Raw genomic sequence first — 21,312 nt, forward strand, 5'->3', positions numbered from 1 at the left:
GAGCGATAATCGTTGTGTGTAAATGCTACCACGATGCACTTTTCGTCTGAACGATGATTTTTAGGTGAACTTAAAATCCATAATTCACACCGCACGCTGTGTTCTCCACGGGAGCTAGATATTACATTGTTTTCTCTTAGCAGCCCTTGGCTGAACAATGGAGCTGATTGCACAGCTCAGACCACCTGCTCAGTTCTGCAAGCAGCAACTAGAGGCTCACTTGCACGCAAATGAAGCCGATAAAGTACTAATGGGCATTAGTGCCCATTAGTACTTTATGCAAAATGATAGCTAAAACTTTCAATTGTTTGAAAGATTATCTTTGCGTGCATGGGCCTTAAGTATGGGCTATGTGCATTGATTCATTTGAATATGTCCTCTTTCTGCAATTTGATCATTAAGACGTGCAAACCCACCTTTCCTCCATAGCTCCAGTCCATGCGCCACTGAATATCAAAGGCTGTGACCTCTGACACTTCCTCCTGGCATCCGTGCTGCGTGTGCAGAAAGTGCAGTACCGCAGACTCTGGAAGGAAGTATCAGAGGTCAGAGCCAGTGATACTCAGTGGTGCCCAGACTGGGGCTACGGAGGGAAGTAAAGTACTTCCTGTTAGGGTTGATTCCCCAGTGGAGGTAATGGGCCCAGTGTTACTAATGGGGGGCACTATTACCACCATCACTACTTGAGGGCCACTATTACTACTGAGAAGGGGCACGGTTACTATTGGGGCCACTGCAACTATCCACATCCACGTGAAACTAAACCCTCCATCCAATTACAATCACAACTTAGGCAAAATGTCAAGTTCTTTATTTTGGACTCTCTGAATCTCTCCTTACAGACGGTTCAGCAAAGATTTATGTAAACATGAAAATGTATTAAGACAAAAGAAAAATATTTACAAATACATTATATAAGGAGGCAAAGAGGTGCAATATATTACAGGAGAATCGTGTGTGGACCGAATCAGAAAAGGTCTTTATAAAAAAAGTAGAAGTAAAAAAAAAAAAAAGAAGAATCATCATGATAAGACTGTAATATTATCCTCAATGAAGAAGTGATTTTCAGAAAGGTTTCATGATCCTCAATCTGGATATTTCCACTTCACATCACTATTTTGGAAGACGTCTCAATTCATTCATAAGCCATATAGCCATACTGAGGAGAGCGAGGGAGCCCGACTGGTGGGTGGCAGCTAAAGGTGTTGGGACGTAAAAGAGCAGAGTGCTGATGCCCAGGGTAACCTGAGGGGAAGGAAGGAACATTGTAAGGTCAGACTGTTGTGCTGTATAACTTACTTACTAAGCCATCAACATGCTCACCAACAGGATTTTAATGTAAAATCATATAAAACAGGACAAAAAAAAAAAAATACAAAACTGTAAATATAATGGTGGACTATGTAAAGGTAGCCCACCTCTGACAATACTGTGACTAAGAAAAAGTGCATTATTTTTCCAAAAGCTTTATGGATTTGCCCACATCTTGGAAGTGGTCCCTATTTACTTGTTGGCTGATACTGCCTGCAGCTCTTCAACAGTGTTTGTGATGTATTTCCGCGAGTTCATCCAGGGTATGTGGATTACTGGCATAAACCTTCTGCTTTAAAAAAAAACAAAAACGCATGTGGACAATTCCAGGGAATGTGGTGACCATAACCTCTTGCTACTAGCTAGTTCTTCCGTAAACAGTGAATGAAATTAATCTGTGCCAGTGAGTCATGGGAAGTGTGGCATGTTCCCCCATCTTGTTGGAAAAAGTGATACAAGCTTCCTTCTGGTAGAAGTCGGTCAAAAAGCTGTTCAAACATGTCCAGATAAACCGCGGTATTCACAGTAGAGTCGAAGGAAATTGGGCCCATTATTCTTGTTCCTGACACTGCGCACCAAATGCCAATTTTCCGGTCATGCGGTGGTGCTTCGGGAGTCAGGTGGGGATTTCTAGTAGTCCTGATTTTCGAGGACTATTTGCAATCTGCTGCTGAATGTCACCGATGACTTTGGGCATCCGGACTGATGGAGACCTCGGTTTCTGCATATTTGCATCAGACGCGGTTTGGCACCATTTCTGAACCAGACTCTGAATACAATGTTTAGCAGGTGGTTTTGTACCGAGGTACTTTTATTGGTGATGACCTATTAGGTTTCCTTTATTGATCCGCTTCACACAGTCTTCCACAATAACTATTTGCTGTATTAAGATGAAAGCCATCTAAAATAAAATCTGCTTTTGTTACTCATAGCAACCAATCACAGTGCTGGTTTTATTCTTAGGTTGGTGTCACACAAGTATAAATGCATTTGCGCAATATTTTACTGTACCTTGTGCACACGAATCGCGCACATTTGCACATGCCAAAAAAATACAACCATGCTCCTATTCATTGAAGTGGGATTAAGGTAATTAGTTCAATAGGTGCCATTTTCGTGCACAAATGGACAGAAAAATAATTGCATGCTGCATGTTTTTTTGCACGCATGACATATGCATGCGAAATACGCTTATGTGAACGAACCCATTGAAATTTATGGGTTCCAGTCAATGCGTATTGTGCGCCCAAAACGCTGTGCAAACACGTTCGCGTGACACTAGTCTCATACGGATGAGGTACAATGAAAGGACTGCGGCCTCCTCCAAAGAGTGTGGTGGTGGAATCAGAAGTGGGCTACCTTTCCATGGCTACCGTGTGTGTGTGATAGATAGATACTGTTATGGGAACCAAGTGGATTCCCTGACTTCACTGTACTGCTCCAAATTAATTATAATGAGAGGACCATGCATGCCAATCTATATAGCCATGGGCACACATCTGTATCAAAGGCAATCTACTTCTAGTTTATTAATAGCACCGTGGTACAAATATATATCCCAAATGACATAGTAACAGAAATACACCCCCCCCCCCCCCCCCCCGAAATCATAAAAACTCATAATTGGCTCTAGGTGCTAATGGTTTAACATATGTTAACGCCTTAAGGTGTATGTTACTATTAAATATCTAAGAAACTGAACTTATTCTGTGTTCATTGTTCTAGTAGCTTCTCTCCGAATGGAGAGGGTCAGAACCCACTATCTCAGGACATTCCTAAGCCAGGGAAAGATATGTAGGAGTATGTGCCAACATCCAATACATATCAGTGTATAACATGAACCAGTTAGCCATTTAGCTGCTAGCTATTTACTAAGAAGGTAGATATAATAATATACATACATATGATTGTTTGCATAGGCTGATATGAGAAACATATTAAAAGATAGATACACAATAGAATACATATATTATTACTATAACAATACATACATACATACATACATACAATGTATCTAAATTCCCTTCAGCCAATGACACATATCATAGCAAATCTGTACTTTTCCCTTGAAATCCCCTCCAACAGTCCACAATAGAAGTATACAGCGATATAACAGGCTACCTGTAAATAGGCCACAGCAAAAAGAGAGTTCATAGCGAGTCTTGCTCTTCGAGGCAGAGGAAGCTTCCGGGAATAGTAATATAAACCAGTGATGGCGGCTACAGAGCTGATCCCCTAGAAAAAGCCATACAGAAGATTGTAAAACTTCTAAAACAAGAAGCACAAAGATAGTAAATTGATTAAATGAACTATTTGTGTGTAACACATACAGTATGCAGGCATCCACCCCTATGCACAGTGTCAGTCATTAGCGAGGAGGCAGTAAGAGCGCCTCCCTCATACCTACGGTAGGAGTCCGCTGTATTCTGCCTTAGTGCCCATTAACCAAAATGTTCAATATTCTTTGTGTGGTTTGGAGTTATTACAGTTTCAGACCGCCATCTCCATTTCTCCTTTCGTTTTCAGACCCCTGATACACAGTTTGTAATATGCAAGCAGTTCCAGACTTTTTTCGTGAGGCCGTGTCCCTCTCAGTAATACATGATGGGTGAGAGGTCTATGCGTCCAGGATGCTGCGGTCTTCACTAGCTTGAATGTATCAGTCATTTGTGGACCAATTTCTCCTTCTATAGCCCATGAGGGATCTCTTCTCCCTTGTACTGACAAACACTGATGCTGTGGAGTGTGATCACCTACAGTCTACCAAGGGCTCTCTCCTCAGTACATCGATACCGGTGTGATCCCTCTCCCCCTTGTAGACTGTGTTGTGTAAGCGCTTCACTATCCCTACTCTATGCAGTACAGCCTGGGCGATCTGCCTTTCCTTAAGACTTGGATGCTTTTTCCTTTTCTCTACACCGTACTTTGCTGTGTACAACCTCCTTGCTCTTCCTCTTGCTATCTTTAAGGGTACATTAACAGAAGCAATTGTGATATCTCACATAGTTCTTGCATGAAACTTGCAACTACGTGGATGTGCAATGCGATTTAGGTAACTCCATAAGGAATAATGGACGATTCTTAAAAGAGAATCTTCCAAAAATAGGACATGCAGCAATTTTTTAATCTCACACCATCTGTGCAAATGAAAAAAAAAAATCACTCATGTAAATTTAACCTATTGAAATCAATGGGTTATTTTCCTGTGCGAGCTCCATCCATATGACAATCGGACCGAACTTGTGCGGGGCAAATAGTTAATGTGAATCAACCCTAACACCAAGAGAAAGTAGGAAGAAAGTCAGGAGACTGCACACAGTCGAAAGAAGTCTACTGTCAGACCTAGGTCAGATTTAGCAGAACAGCCAACTAGGGGAAGGAGTTACACAGACTCTACAGCAGCAAAACTATTTAGAGAGTTGCTAAATTCTGTATTTAATGCAGTCGCAGGAAATGGCCATATATTTACTGATATACTGACAAGAGGGCAGGCAATAACACCATATCCCTCAACATGCAGACAGCCAAATGGAGGGACAATTTGTACAGGTACTGATGAACAGCCCCTCACACGCCTTCCTTATATTGAGGGTTGTGAGCTTGTGTATTTTGGCTAAAAATATCAATCAATACCTCGTATTTATCAGTAACATGCATTGCGGTTTGAACACTGGGGGAGGCCAGGCTGCCGATGTGGTTCACCTGTGAGGTGCAGGGCAACCCACTGGATTAAAATATGGTGTCATTGATAGGTTGTAAGCGTGCATGGTGCACTACACGTACCATGTGGCCCGACACCCTGTATGTGCCTTTTTTGTGCAAGAATAGTACTAAGCAGCCGCCCCCCTGAATATAAGTAAGGTGTGCGAGTGGCTCCTCCTTATGAGTCCAATGGATGGTACTCCTCAGTGATTGACAGCTTTATCTGTGCGAGTCCGCATACAGATACTCGCTAAGCTTCATTCTCACAGCGTTTTCCATTACGCTGTGGAATTCCTTCTGGGCGTTTTGTCAGAGGTGCCGATAATAGTATTGTGATGGATTGCCCCGAAGCGAACTATTCACTGTCAGTAGCAAAACGGACGCCACTTTGCCAAGGGTTCCTTTTGCTTTCGTTATATTTGGAGTATAGAGTAGCACAGTTGACTATGCTGTTTTATACTACAAATACAATAGAAATGAACGAAACCCTTATAAAAGTGGTCACAATACTGTTTTCGGCACCTGTGATGTAACCGCTAGACGGAATCCAACAGCGCAGTGAAAACGGACGTGTAAATGCTCCCCAACGTTGATGGCATACATTACAAGCTCCTGCACGGATTATTTATGTCTCCCATGTGTCGATGCCTGAAGAATAGTAGACACATATAACGCCACTTACAAGGATGCGATGGTCAAACTGTACTGTTGTTGGGTTCTCAAAGAAGTTTCTCAAGGTTGGAGAGAAAGCAAGAAGATCATCCGGGATCCAGCGCTCCCCCATCTTGGGAAAAGAATTGTAAACGAGGCCGGCATCCAGTCCGGCCACAAAGGCTCCTGTCGTCAACAAAATTACATTTGTGGATATATGTTATATATTACCTATTAGTTATACAATGATGATCTATACAAGCACTATGTACTAAAAGTATCCTAGCAATATCCCCTCACTTCTAACTGCAGCCATATATGAGCCCTGCGATCACTGGAGCCTTTACTTTGAACACAAGTGCACATTAAAAAGTTGAGCGACCTACGAATATGCGCTTCGAGATTTAGTAACATAAGCCCTCTTTGTATGCACGGGTAAGAGCTGCTCAGACTCATTCATTTGAAGAAGTCTAGGTATGAGGCCCCTCAGTAGGCACTGGGCTCACGTGACCTAAAGGCCCATTTTACACAGGTTAATGATCAGGCGAACATTTGCAACTTTGACCGCTCAATTCCAATGGTTCTGTGTAAGGGCAGCCTCCACATGGTCGGGACCTGGTTGGTTGGGTGTTGGCCAAGAGCCCATCTGTCATGCAAAGCGGTGCAGTTAGCAAATGAATTAAAGGGGTTTTATCACTACAGTGAATATTGAGCCAGCAGCTGGGCCCGGTGTAAAATTTTGAAAAGCCCCCCAAGTATGCTGCTCAGCTGATGCCCTAGCCCCGGCTTCTTGGTGTACATACTCGGCCGAGCTGTACACCACGAAGCTGGCGCCCAGGTTGGAGGGGCCGCTGCGCTGAGTCCCGGGGCGCTAAGGAAAGAAGAGTATGCTTTGTTTTTTTATTTTACCCCGGGCCCTGCTGCTGGCTGGACTTTCATGGTAGGGATAAAACTCCTTTAAAAGGGAACCTGTCATCATCTTTGAGACCAATCAACTATGTTAAGGGGCTCAAAGGTGAGTGAACGGGGAGTCCAAGGAGCCGTGTTTCATACTCAATGGGTCCCCTGTTCCTGTGCTGTGTCCCTGTGAAGTTGGCGTGTGCCCAGCAGGACTCTTTTCAGCCACCTCTGTGCGACTGCTCTTTCATTCATCTCTATGGGAGAGGGTGTGCACAGAACCATCTGAAGAGAGTCACGTGTGTGCGCCAACTTTACGGGGACAGGGAATTGAGGAAGTATAAAACACCGCTCGGTAGCTTATGGGGCTCCAAGGTGATGACAGGTTACCTCCAAGGGTTAACTAGCTGTACATTGCTAAAGGTATTCTGCTGCCTCAGTCTAGCGCTCCCAGGTGATGCCAACATAAACTTAGATTCCTAAATATATTTTTTTACGAATTTCCTGCATGGTAAAGCAGATTACCGTTAAGCCGTCAATGGGGCGGTTCATCTCCTGAACTCGTCTGAGCGCTCTACCCCTTCTTTGTTTAAACATGCTCATCGTCATGTTAACGGATGTCTCCTGCTCCCTGCTAAATGCATTGTGTTCCAGATGAGCCTGGCAGCACTTAGGCATTCGGCACATGCGCGGTGGCACCCTCTCGCCTGTTCATAGACATCACACGCCTTGCGCCTCCCTCACACAGGGCGTTTTATACAGCGTTTAGCTCTGCCTTTTCAGCCCAGCGCTAAACGCTGTACAAGGCTCCCATTCATTTCAATGGGGCTGCTCACACAGGGCTGAAAACGCAGCACCTTCCAACGCTGCGCTTTGACAGCGATGCATGTTCTATTTTTGGGCGTTTTCAGCCCTGCGTCGCCCATTAAAATGAATGGGCAGCGGTTTTAGCACTGCTAAAACACGGTAAACACTTCGTGCCGCATTTTTGGCAGCGTTAACTACTCACCGATTTTCGGGGGGAGGGCTTGCAATAGAAGCCCTACCCCGAAAATCAGTCCCAGCTAGGCTAGATAGAGAAAAAAAGAAAGTAATACTCACCTAGCCGCTGCAGTCCGGGTCGCGGCCGCTGGTGTCTGCCGCTGATCCGGGCTTCTCCTACACTCCCAAGTCTATTGCCGTAGGCCAGGTTTGAGAACCCCGTCTCCAGCAATAGAGTGCTGTGATTGGTTGAGACAGTCAATGAAGGGTTGTGATTGGGCATCGAGCCAGCGCCGACAACCAATCACAGCACTCTATTGCTGGAGGCGGGGTTCTCAAACCTGGCCTACGACAATAGACTTGGGAGTGCAGAGGAAGCCCGCATTAGCGGCAGAGACCAGCGGCCGCGACCTGGACTGCAGCGGCTAGGTGAGTATTGCTTTTTTTTTTCTTTTCAGCATCCTTGGCTGCGTTTTCAGCCGAGCTGAAAACGCAGCCAAAAAGCTGGCATAAAATATGCCAGCGCTGCTGAAACGGGACGGAATCTGCAGTAAACACAGCATTGAAAAACGCTGCGTTTCTGCAACCGCCCTGTGTGAGGGAGGTCTTACACTTTGATTCAGAGCTGCAGTCTACTTGAAGCACACAGCATCTACTGCCCTCCAAGCTGGATATATCTTTCAACATCAGGATGGGTGCATTTAAACAAAGAAGGGGTAGAGCGCTCGGACGAGTTCAGGAGATGAACCGCCCCATTGACGGCTTAACAGGAATCTGCTTTACCATGCAGGAAATTCATAAAAAAAATATATATTTTGGAATTGGTGTCTCTGTGGAACAAAAGGAAAAGGTATAGTTAGTTTCATCTGTAAGTCCCACATGTTACTGTAGGATTACTAGGGAGCGCTAGACTAGGCGATAGACTTTGCTTAATCACCACAACGTTTTAGGTAAACCAAGCCAAATGCAGTGAATACTTAATTTGCCAACTTGTATGAAGGCAGGGCTCTTGGTTGCAATGTAGCCATGCCTCAGCCACCATGTCGGACACTACCCTAAGAAAATCCAGTGATCAGTCAACAAGCGAGAAAATGCTGATATGTCATTGTTGCATCTATTGTAGGAGCATAAAAAAAATCATCACCATCATCATCATCACCCAGCACATCACCCCCCCCTTCCCCCCTCGTGTAAATAAAGATCTGCTGCTGGCCATAATGAAAGTGTATGTGCCCAAACAATCATTAGTTATACAGTACTAATGATTACTCCATGTTAATGGAGCTAAAAAAAAAGTGCTGATCAACTTCCTGTATTGTCATTTTTGCATCCCTGGCCCCTTCACCCGATTGCCTGTCACACGATGGAGAGGTCCTCTGTGTGCTTTAGCCCCCTGTTTGATGCTTATCAGGATCCATCTTGAGAGTGAGATTTTTCTTTTACTTTACTTGCAAATCTATCCCATGATAGGGGGACAGCTCAATGATCACTACCTTCTATATCCACCTATATAATCTACAGTCCATAAGTACACAGTCAGAAGAATGAGCTGTGATCTCCTCTAATATGCCTGTGTGACAGGAGTCGTGTGATCATCAGTAACTGTGACAGGAGTGCATGCATCCCCTTCTAGGCAGTTTATGTGGTAGATGCATGTAATAGCATCACACAGATTGAGAAACGGATTAGTTCTATACAGGTAAAGTAGATCTGAGCTGATCATACTTAAGATCACATGATCATCTGAGGAGGGGTCAGGGGTTTTAGAGAGAAAAGAATAACTAACCAATGTATGTATGTGTATATTTATATATATTATCTATCTCCACACACATATTAGGGGGATAAGTACATAATGCATGAAAAATAAAAATCACCAAAGTGGCCCTTTAACAACGGAAAACCTGCCAGAGTCAGTTGCATATGCAATAGTTTCCACTGACTTCCCCTTTAAATATGCAGCACTGTCAAAAGTGAGGAAAATAGTAAGGATTGGCCAGTATGAAAAAAATCTAAATAAGACTGCATCATCTTTGTGCAAAGCGGTTACATAAACTGATACTACATGGATTACAATTACCAAACATTTACTTACTCCCCAAGTGTGTATCTACAGGGTATTGGAATAGCACATATAGGTGCCGATGTGTTTGCACAAGGGTAGTTTCCGTCGCAGCTCCATCTTAAAATACCGGAAGAAAACAGCTCTGCGAGCAACACTTTTTCTTCCACCCAAAAGCCGGACAGCTGAGCAGAAAGCAGACGGGCCTCATTATAGTCAATGGGGTCCGCCCGGCCCTGTTCGCTTCCATCTAGCGAAGGATCCGTTCGGCGCGGGGGATATCCCTTTCCTGCTCCTCGAACAGAGCTGAACCCCAGGTGTTGATGCGAGACCGCCCCAACCTTTTGTTAACTAATCAATATTTACATAAAATTCAACTTCCTTAGATTCATAATTAGTGATGAGCGAGCATACTTGCTAAGGGCAATTGCTCGAGCGAGCATTGCCCTTAGCGAGTACTTGCCCGCTCGAGAGAAAAGGTTCGGGTGCCGGCGGCGGGCAGAGAGCTGCACTGGAGAGCAGGGCGGAACAGAGGGGAGATCTCTCTCTCCCTCTCTCCCCCCACTACCCCCTGCTGACTGCCGCAACTCCCCCCCGCACCTGAACCTTTTGTCTCGAGCGAGCAGGTACTCGCTAAAGGCAATGCTCGCTCGAGCAATTGTCCTTAGCAAGTATGCTCGCTCATCTCTATTCATAATAAAACTAATGACTAAGGTGACCGTTCTAGTGAGCTTACAAGTACCTGAGAGTGCGGTGAGGAAGACGAGGCCCGTCGTCCAGTGTGTGAACTTCCTAAGCTTTAGAAGCTGACTCGTTTCAATCAACTATATAGGTAAAGAAAAGGAGGAATTAATATGAAGACTATTATAACACAAGTAATATCTGCCGCCTTTTAGGTGCATTCTATAGCTTTGGTATACTGGAGAATGATCTATATAGCAGTAGTTGTCAATCTATGGATCTCCAACAATTCCCTGCCCGCAGCTCAGAGGGCATGCTGGTTGTTGTAGTTCAGCAACAGCCGGAGAGCCACAGGCTGGAGACAGCGACTTATAGAGTGGCTAAATAATATACTTATGCCCAGCAGTATGCCATCCATGAGCACAAGAAACCCAACAATAGAGAAGGGTAGGGTCTCCCAATTCACAGGCCTGCCAGCAAACCAGTTATGCTACACCAGACAGAATAAGCATAGCTTGTATGCTGTGGGCGGCCTTACAGTAAAGCGGCAGGGGTTAGAGAAGGTGACGATTCAAATAATGGAACTGCTTAAAATTGTGTTCTATGAGATTAATCTGCTTTTTTCCACCCTGTATACAGGGCCGCTTGTCGTCAGGTCTGGTACCGCAGCTCAGTTACAATTGACTTGAATGCTGAAAACCAGATAAAGCCCATAGCAACAGTGGCGCGATTTATGGAGAGGAAAGACGAGTCTCATAGACTTCGGAGTCCATTTTCAGCTAATGAGAAGAGCTGAGGAGTGACGATCACAGCCGAAAGGGGCATAGGGCTAAGGAGGGCTTTTGTCCCTTCTTTTAAGCAGTTGCTGGGGGTCTCGGTCACCGGACCCACACTAATCAAACCTCTAGGGCCACATTCAGAGCCTCCGGTGCAGATCCGGCATAAAATTCCAAACAAAATAGCACAGTACGACTTGTTATTTTGTCCAGATACTTTTTTGGAAGTTTGATGTAAGGTGGGTGGATCCTATTAAAGTCAATGGGGTCCATCTAGTGCTGATCAGGTCCAGCAATTCCAGTATTTTTCGATGTTCAGCTTCTGTAACAGAGCCAAACAATGGCAATTAGAATGTAAAAAGAGGTGTGAATGTGGCCTTACATGTATTTGTGACATTTTGTAAAACTTCACTTACGCTTTAAAGGGGTTGTAGCAGAATTTCAAGTTATCCCCTATGCTGATTATTGGGGGTCTCAACGCTGAGGCCGCTGCTGATCTTGAAAACAGGACTCTCGTGTCCCCCTCCGCCTGTTACTGCGTGTCGCTTCTCCCCCTGCAGTGACATCCACATGCAGGGAGCGCTGGCTGAGCATGCACATTCAGCGTTCCATACCTTTCAGTGGTGGGAATACCTGAGCAAGGGCCACTCGGGGATCTCAGCAGCCCCACTGAGAGTGAATAATATACTAGTGTGACCAGCGCTCCATTCAGTCTGTTCCTCGGTGCAGAGAGTGCAGTAACCCCATGGAGAGGAGGGTAGGGGACGCAGGACTGTGCTTCTTGAGATCAGTAAGAGCCTCAACCGTGAGACCCCCAACGATCAGCAAGTTATCCTATCCTGTGGATAGGGGATAACTTTAGAACCAATTAGCAGATCTTTTACACGGCTCGATCTGAGCGTGTGATGAGCACCGATCAGCGTTCTTTGTCTGGCCTTCACGCAGGACGATTCAGAATGTATGAAAGACAATCAACGGTTTCATCACGGTTGGCAGAGCATCCTCCATTTACACTGACAATGAGGATTTTTGGTGCTATATGATAAAGTGATCACCCGGCGAACAAGTGTTTGCCTGTTTGTAGGGTGATCAGTGGCACCTATAGACAGTGGCAACTACGGTGCAAACATACCTTTTGTTTAGGGAGAAGGAGAGATAATCCCGTCCACAGACTTGCACAATACAAAACTAATGCAGAACCTAAATGTGCGGCCAGGCGGTACTGACTGACGCGGGGCACGTCATAGGAATCCGGTTTCTCTTCTAACCCACTCTTCACCATGTACCAGCCCAGCAGCCCCTGTAATAAGATAGATACATGATGATAAATATCGCTGCCATGAAAAAGTGACAATGAATGCAACTCTCTGCTCTTCAGTTATTACCTGGAAGCAAACGAGCCCGCAGAGGCCCAGCACATGTCCTTTCATCCCCCGGGTAAACCATCCCTTTCTCCAGAAGTAGATGGTAGGTAAGATGTAGGCCAGGCCCACCGCTCGCCCCCACATCCGATGGGAATACTCCATGTACCAAATAAACTTGAACTCATTCAGGGTCATGTCATGATTCAAACTAAAGGACGTGGGAGGATACGACAATTAGATCAGAGCAAAATAACCAGATGCAACAGATACGACAAGCGCATCACTGTGTACATACAGACTAAAGCAAGCCACAGGCATAAAAATGGTCCTGTAATCTGGCAATTGGAATGGTTTTAACAATTAGGTCTTATTCCCTTGTCAATAAAGTGTATCTTCACATCGCCACACAATTTCAATATTGATTAGTCAGTGTCAGACTATGTAGAGACACACCTCATTGACAAGGGGAACGTCAACACCCAGTTGTCAATTTACACATTTCCAGGAGGGATCATAGAAAAACAGGACAACACAGAAGTTTTTTTTTTAATGGCAAAGAACAGGTCGGTTGTAGTAAAAACTTTTAAAGGCGCTGATAAGTTCCCTTTAAAGGGGTTTCTGTCCCTTTTTTAACTGATGACCTACCCTCTGGATAAGTCATCAGTAATTGATGGGTCAGGGTCTGCCACTTGGGACCCCATTCCATCAACTAATCATTTGTCATGCTGTCCAGTACAGTGGGCCAGATGTAGTCAGCAGCAGACAGGGGAGGAAGTAGGAGTGGCAGCTTCACACCCATTTAAATCAATTGGAGCGCCACACTGCCCCCCCACTTCCTCCCCTTTCCACGGATGACAACATCCAGCCCACTGCAGTGACAGTGGGCCGGGCGATCAGCTGACGGATAGAGGTCTTGAGCAGCGGGTCCTTGTCAATCAACTACTAATGACCTATGCAGAGGATAGGTCATCAATTGAGAAAAACAAAATATGCAGAAAACCTCTTGAGAGAGACTTTGGTCAGTGAAAAACTAACAGATTCCACTGCGTTTTCACATCTTTATCGTGCTAGCGTCATCCGAATGTAATCAGTTTTTCCACGTGCCAAAAAAAAAAAAAGAGGTCACTTAAATCTCTCATTGAAGTCAATGTGTGCATGAAAAAAAAAAAATCGGAGCGCCCACCCATGCCATGCAAATGTATTGTTTTTTTATGCATCCATTGACTTTAAAGAGCTATTGTGAAGCATGAAAAACGCACCAAAACAGGACATGTGCTATTTTTTAACAATGACCATCATTCCGGGAAAAAAAAAAAAATTTAATCCCAAGTGTGAATGCATTGACTTTAATAGGTCCAAGCTCAGTCCATTGCAAACTCGGACGTTATACTCACCCATGTGAACAGACCCTAAAGTGTACCGCTAGAGATACTCCCTGCCTGATCTGCTATTGGGGAAGAAGAGATAGAGCTACCACTATATGCTACAATTGTTGAAGAAACCATAAAACTCTGAGCGAGTATCATGCTTGGGTCTAGAGATGAGCGAGTATACTCACTAAGGCACATTACTCGAGCAAGTAGTGCCTTAGCTGAGTATCTCCCCGCTCGTCTCTAAAGATTCGGGGGCCGACAGGGAGCGGCAGGGGAGAGCGGGGAGGAACGGAGGGGAGATCTCTCCCTCTCTCCCCACCGCTCCCCGCCGCAACTCACCTGTCACCCGCGCCGGCCCCCGAATCTTTAGGCTGCATTCACACAGGGCGGATTTGCCGCGGTTCTGCCGCAGCAGATCCGCCCGCGGCCGCTAATCTCGGGATTAGCCAGCAATGTGGACGACATTTCTCAGAAATCTCGTCCACACGGGACGGCTAATCCGCTGCGGTAAATCTGGCTGCGGTTTCAAAAGATGCAGCATGTCTATTTACATCGCGGCCGCGCTCTTCTCTATGGGAGCGCTGGCCTCAACGGAAAAGCATGCGGCCGAGCCGCTTCAAGGCCGCCACGGCTTAAACCGCGGCGGTTCTCCCGGCGGAAATCTTGCGGTTTTTGCTGCGGAATCCGCCCTGTGTGAATCCAGCCTTAGAGACAAGCGGGGAGATATTCGGCTAAGGCACTACTCGCTCGAGTAATGTGCCTTAGCGAGTATACTTGCTCATTTCTACTTGGGTCCCATCAGTAAGAATGGATCCCACGCACGATACTCTCTTGGCAGCTGTACCGCCCAGCACATGGTTGCAGTATTCGCATGTTCCTGTGTCAGGATGTTATCATTGCAGCAGAGAGCAGCGAGGGACTCTGAAGCGTTGGAAGGCGAGTATGATGGTTTTTACACCTCACTGAGGTGTAAAAACTTTCCTAGACAACCCCATATGTTAAATATATTTAAAGCTGCCTGCAATTAAATGGTCACACTAGGGACAGTAGTTCACGGGGGGATCCAGTAGTCAATCCCCCAGCAATCGCACACATAAGCCATGATGCTATGTGCCATACATGTGTGTGATGGGAAAGCTCTCCAATGCTTCACCATATCACTTGTGTCCCTTTTGCTATAGTAAATCTTACACATCCCAGCAGGTTTATATAGCAAGGAGTTGTATATAATGGCCACATCTTACATCTTAAATTCTGGGAACTGTTGGTACTTGTGAAACTCGGCCTCCCATTCTTCCCGTGTTCTCGGTGGTTTCATTTCTTTTACTAGGTGCCAATCGACCATTGAAAGTCCCGACTCTGTTAACCTTTGAAACAAAACGTGGGGAAATAGATCATTTTTCATTTGGTTCTTAGTAATATCCTTTCCTGTGATAGGTAAGTGACAACAGCATAGACACCGCTACAGTGTCCATAAGGGATGTCACTCAGCGGTTTTACAAGCATCCGAAAAGGTAAATTTCAGGAACATGGGGCAGTGGCCAAAGTTTAGGTAAACTATGGCCATTAGCAATCAATTATAGAGGTTGTCCGGTCACTGGCCAGCAGACCCCTTTTAGTAGCCACTGTGCTAACATAAGAAAAGGAACTGCACTTACCCGTCCTCGGACGCTGCGATCCAGCCCCGCTGTGGTCCTCACATTTGTTGTGACAGATGGTGTCACCAGAAGTCAGATGACAGCTGCAGGCAGAGGATGCTGTGCCACCGTTCTGCACTCCTGGCATCATGGTACCCAAAAGGTGAGTGCTAATGCCAGGAAAATAAGTGGTGACACTGCAGCCTCGGATTGGCTACACCCATCACCTGACTAATGGTGACATCATCTATCACAACATACACCGGGACCACAGCGGGGCTGCAGAGCTGGATCGCGTGGCAGAAGATGGGTAGTAGACTTTCTTTTCTTATTTTAGCACAGTAGGAACTAAAGGGGCATGATGTCCGGTAACCGATCAACTCCTTTAACCCTCAGTTCACAAGCCTCATTGACTCAAAGCTTTTAGCCATATCGCGGCTACATCTCAGCGGCCTCCAAGTGAGACCCTACCTAAGGCTTCTATATTCTGGGGCCTTGCTGCAATGATTCATGATAAAGGCTGCATGCCTGTTATATTTCTGACGTTCCGTCTATAAAATAGCACTTACCTAGTTACTCCCCCCAGAATCACAGCTCCGGCTACCATTCCACTGCATGCAAGTAGCCAACGGCCCATGACACGTTCAGCGGCAGCATTTGGTATAGACCCCGCTGCAGCTTTTGATGGAGCGGCCGCTTCAGACATGCTTCTTTTCCAGCTTTTCTGGACTGTGTGCTTCCATTGGGTGCCAGGGTTCTAGTACAATACAGAGGCGATGACAAGAAGAACTCAATAAGCCACTTAAACTATAGAAGATTTTCTAACTTTTGCATAAACTTAATATGGGTTGCCCTACCAAAAGAAGTTATTCCCTAGTCACAGGAGATGAGATAACTATCTGATTGGTGGAGGTCCAACTGGTGGGACCCCCAGTGCTCCACGCATTTCAATGGGATTGGAGGACATAGCAGAACAGAAGTGCTTGGCTATTTCCAGAGCCTCCTATTGGACCAAATGGAGCGCTCCATTCATTTGTAAACCTTAGGGACCCCCCATTCTTATGATCAGTGGGGTGCGACCACTGTGGATAGGCATAACTTCTTTTGGTGGGTCAGACACTTTAAATACAAAGCAGTAAAACCAGCTACTACTGATGATACAACCCTTGCATGGAAGGAAAACAGTCGATGCCGTTAAAGGGGACATATACTCTATAGATGTACAATAAAGCCAACCGATTTACATTTTCTCTGGTGGGCCCATGGTACCCCAGTCTGACACCTTATAACAGGTTTAACATAGAACATAACATTAAAGAGCAGAACTCCTTTTTAAAGGGGCAGTACGTGACTATTACTATTGACGAGTTATTCTCAGGATAGGTCATCAATAATTAATTAGATGGGAGTCCGCTGCTTAGGATCCTCCCCAATCACAGGGACCACTGCAAGTGCAGAGTACTGGAAGCAGATATAGCTGTCTGTATTGCAGTGGTCTGGTTTGGTACTAGACATCTCCAACTGAACTCAATGGGAGCTATGCCTGTAGTACCATACAAGGCTGCTGCAACGTTGACAGTGCCGTCTGCTTGCAGGGCTCCGCACCCTGACAGTGGTGCTGGGAATTAGCGCATTAGTGGGGATCCTGAGAAGTGGACCCCTGCCAATCAGCTATTGATGACTAGCCTAAGGATACATCAGCAGCAGCGCAGTCCCCCCCCAAAATCATGCTTCCTGCGGACGTGATTATGTTAGTGGGAAGCCAGAGTACATAGGAATAAATCCTCGGAGAGATTACCTTTCCTCCTGATGAATGAATGAAGCGCATAGCTTGCGCTCTCCAGTGTGTCAGGCCGGAGCGAAGACCCAAAACCAGCATCCTTGGTTCCCTCTGATGACCCCAGATCAGCCGATACAGTCTTGTCAAAATTCACCTATTATAAAAACAATGGAATAAACATCAGGTTTGCAGTCCAGTTAGACGTGTCTTGGCTGCAGGATTACATTGGACATCACACCTTATGGGATGATTAAACCCAACACTCCATAAACTGATTGTCTGGGATTAGAGTCCTTTTACACGGGCAGATAAATCCTTCAGATTCCCTCGATCAGAGAGAATCTGACCGATGATCATTCAGTCTAAATGCACGTACGACCGAACGGCGAACAAGAAATGTGTTTGTTGCTCAGTTTCTGCATGCATGCGAACTGACCGATAGTTCGGCCCTTGTGAACAGCGGGGCTGTGGAGTGAGCGAGCCAAACATCCGATACTTCAATTTGCCCAGACTGTCCTCTTCAGATATGACGGAGCGATGGGGATTTCACATTCCTGCTCCATTCGGAAAGCAGGAAAATGGAATCCCCGCGGCTGAACAGTTCTATCTCTGGACAGAACCAAACAGCACCGGGCAGCCCTCATTGACTGTAATAGGGTCCACCCGCTTTAAGCCCAGCTGCCAGGTTTCAGGATGGGAGAAAAAGGGCTGCAAAAAAATCTGCATTGAATCATACAATAAGGGCGCCCACCCACTGGCGTTTGCGATTTCCGTGCGTGAAAAACGCAGCGTTTTTTGCTGCGTTTTCGCGCCATTTCCATTGACATTCATGGGTGCATTACGAGAAAAATAAGGACACATATGCAACTGACAGTTCCTATGTTAAAAAACGCAACGGACCGGAAAAAAAAACGCCAGTGGACAGGAACACATTCAAAACTAATTGCTCTTGAGAAAAAACGCAAAACGCAAAGGAAAAAAAAACGCCAGTGGGTGGGCGCCCTTAGATTGAATATTATTCACCAACACACACTAAGACTATTATTTTATTTAAAAGCCGGAGTCAAACATGTTTGCCGACTACGCCAAAATGGGACTCCGACTCCACAGCCCTGGTAAATAGGCTATGAACAACTGGCTGTTTAATGTGGATGGAGGTGAGCGGGAGTAGAATGATCTCCGTCCCGCTCCGTCTCCATTGACTGAGCAATAACTATAGCTGTGTAAGAGCACCAGAACCATCATTGCTGGGATGAGCTGTTTGGCATCTGCGCCCGACAGGTTGCTCCGTGCAAAAGCAACCTTAGGAATGACTGACAAGTAATCTACTTTGCACTAGTGGACAAGTCTAATCCTCTTGACTCATTTGTTTGATTTGGTTCTCTTTATCTACTCTTAGGATGTATGTGAAAATCTGATCAAATCTAAGCAGAAATATGGAAAATTCCAAAGGGTTCACAAACTTTCAAACACCAGTGTGTGTGTGTATTTATAAAATTGTGCAACAGTTTTAGGCAGGTATGGAAAAATAGAGCAAAGACTTTTTTTTAAAAAGTGGAAGGTGTCTGCTCGACCCCAAATGTATTCTGCATCCGGACAACAACCCCAAACATCCCGCCAATGTCATAAGAACTATCTTCAGTGTAAAGAAGAACGAGGAGTCCTGGAAGTGCTGATTTGGCCCCACAGAGTCCTGATCTCATCATCCCCTCTGTCTGGGATTACATGACGAGACAGAAGGATTTGAACGAGCGACAGCCACAGAAGATCTGCGTTAGTTCTCCAAGATGTTTGGAACAATCTCCTTGCCGAGTTCCTTCAAAAACTGTGTGCAAGTGTACCTAGAAGAACTGATGCTGTTGTGAAGGTAAAAGGGCGGTCACACCAAATATTGATGGGATTTACATTTCTCTTTTGTTCAGTCATTTTGTTAATGGACCAAAAAACTATTAACCCTTCTATCTCTGAAAGCCTTCTTATCGAGCAGCATTTCTTCTACACTATAAAATTTTTACACAGTACGGCTTACAAAGATTGCGTTCCTTGCCACCCAGTAACCATCCAATACGCTGAAAGTGACCAAGAGAGTTAGGCGTCTTCCCAGTGGTGTCCACAATAGGCAGAGAATAGAACACATTTCTGTATTTTGTGCAAACATATTGGTCATGCAAAAAAACATAAAAAATAATATATACACACACATTATATATATATATATATATATATATATATATATATAAAACATGCTCTAGTTTTCTGCGCATGTACACACCACATGTGCCTATGGAAGTCAATGGTGTGTGTGTAAATGCGTGCAATTCACATTGAGGGTGTGTGGTACACTGCATAGCTGCGCTGGAAAAAGAACACATCTTTGTCTGCCGCACGCAAATGAACATGTCTTACGGGGGGGGGATCATTATTCGTTTTTTTGCCCCCGGGATGTAGAATCAGTAATTTGAAGCCATCCCCAAACCTCCAATTGATTTGTGTGCTGCGTACATTCAGCGTTCGACGTAAGTGAATTCTCCTCTATGGTTGCACTAGTCACATGACTTTGGTATTAATGCATCTTGATGCTACCAGGAAGTCCTGGTGGAGTCAAGATTGACAGGGGGTTGACGCCCCATGATGCTGATTGGCTGGAGAGCAGCCTGGGCACCAGGTCCTGTAAGGGTAGGAAAAATAGCCAGCAAAAACATCCAGCGGTCCGTGGTGCTAACGCAAAGCCTGGCCATCGACGCACAAGGCGCATCCCCGGTCACTGTAGTAGCACTGAGGTCAAACGCTCCTGTTGCAGTTTGTACAGCACCACAGTCGGCGCTCCGCAATAGCGACCCCCCACCCGATGTAACTGGAACATACCAGCCGAAGCAGGGAGGCGACAGGGCCGGGGGGAGAAAGAGAGAGTGCTATGTTTGGCACGCCCCGTGTGGCTTTCCCGGCGCCGAAGCAGAACCACTGACGCCGGCAGCGGTCGGCACAGATATCACAGTCCCGGCGGCGGTGGAGGCGGCATCTATCAGTGTGGGAGTCCCAGCGGCAGTGAGGGCGGCATGTCAGCGGGGGAGCGGCGGCCACGGAAATGAGTCCCGGCAGCAGAGCAGAACCGCTCTGGGCGCCAGCTGGCAAAACGGAGCTCACAGTCCAGCCTGCAGACAACAAGAGAGGAGGGCACCAACTTAGGCCAGGGTAACATTTCTTCTTAGCCTTACGTTATGACCTGTACATGCTGCCATCTTATGGCAGCATGTACGGTCACATGGCACCATTTACAGGTCTTAATAAGAAATGTTACCCGGAGCGTTACGCTGCACACTGTGCTGCTAGGACCTTGGTGGCTTGACCCTATCGGGAGCTGGGGGTGTTAGAGGGGCTTCTGGTGGCTTCAAGATACACTAATACCCATGACTTTACCCTTGTACCACTTTTCATAATTAACTTGTCACTATGAAGTTGTCAGATGACCAATCACATCCCAGCTCTGATTTTTAAACGTCCCATTAAAAAAAAAGAGCAACACCCTGATTGGCTGCTATGGTAGCTGCACTTTCCACTGTCCCACATTAGACAACTGCCCCCCTACATATAGCCCGGGCTTCGAAAAGCTCTTCTGTACAATATAAATCGCAAACATCACAAACACATTAAGAACTGCTTTGCATTTGACCACTTACATTCCCTTAGCACACATGTACAGTAGCCGGTGAGGACCAAAATGTCACTTATGGGCGCAGCCATGTTGGGTATGACGTCATCACGTAATACGTCTATGACAGGCGGGAGCGTGAAACGAACGTCGCATTCGCTTTCCGTGATTGCAAACATGCCGGAGGCATGCAATACATGTGCGCCTTCACTGCGACTCTTCGTAATATACCATGTTTATACTACATATGTCCTATATACAATATTTTATCTCAGCATTCATGCCGTATCCTAAACCAAGATGGCGCCGCCAGTCAAAGCGTCAAATGCCTCTCGACCAATCAATGAGCGTCGCTGTCAGATGTTTAACCAATCATGGAACGCTGTCGAGCAGGGTTTCCTGTGATGAGCCAATCAGAGTTGGCGCTTATGTTTCACTGGCCAATCAG

The 21,312-nt window shown here is 45.8% G+C and overlaps 1 protein-coding gene across 1 annotated transcript; it reads right to left on the reverse strand.

Moving 5' to 3' along the window:
- Positions 1-789: 789 nt before the first annotated feature.
- On the reverse strand, positions 790-21,055 carry COX15 (cytochrome c oxidase assembly homolog COX15). The gene is made up of 10 exons (XM_066601120.1): positions 20,893-21,055; positions 17,234-17,369; positions 16,005-16,192; positions 15,043-15,165; positions 12,447-12,633; positions 12,194-12,361; positions 10,347-10,428; positions 5,696-5,850; positions 3,433-3,546; positions 790-1,245 (listed from the first exon to the last, which is right to left on the reverse strand). Exons 2-10 carry the CDS (start codon positions 17,312-17,314, stop codon positions 1,114-1,116), a joined length of 1,230 nt encoding a protein of 409 aa, XP_066457217.1. The 5' UTR covers positions 17,315-17,369; positions 20,893-21,055; the 3' UTR covers positions 790-1,113.
- Between the last annotated feature and the right edge of the window lie 257 nt (positions 21,056-21,312).

The sequence above is a fragment of the Eleutherodactylus coqui genome, chromosome 4 (genome assembly GCF_035609145.1).
Source record: "Eleutherodactylus coqui strain aEleCoq1 chromosome 4, aEleCoq1.hap1, whole genome shotgun sequence".
Lineage (NCBI taxonomy): Eukaryota > Metazoa > Chordata > Amphibia > Anura > Eleutherodactylidae > Eleutherodactylus > Eleutherodactylus coqui.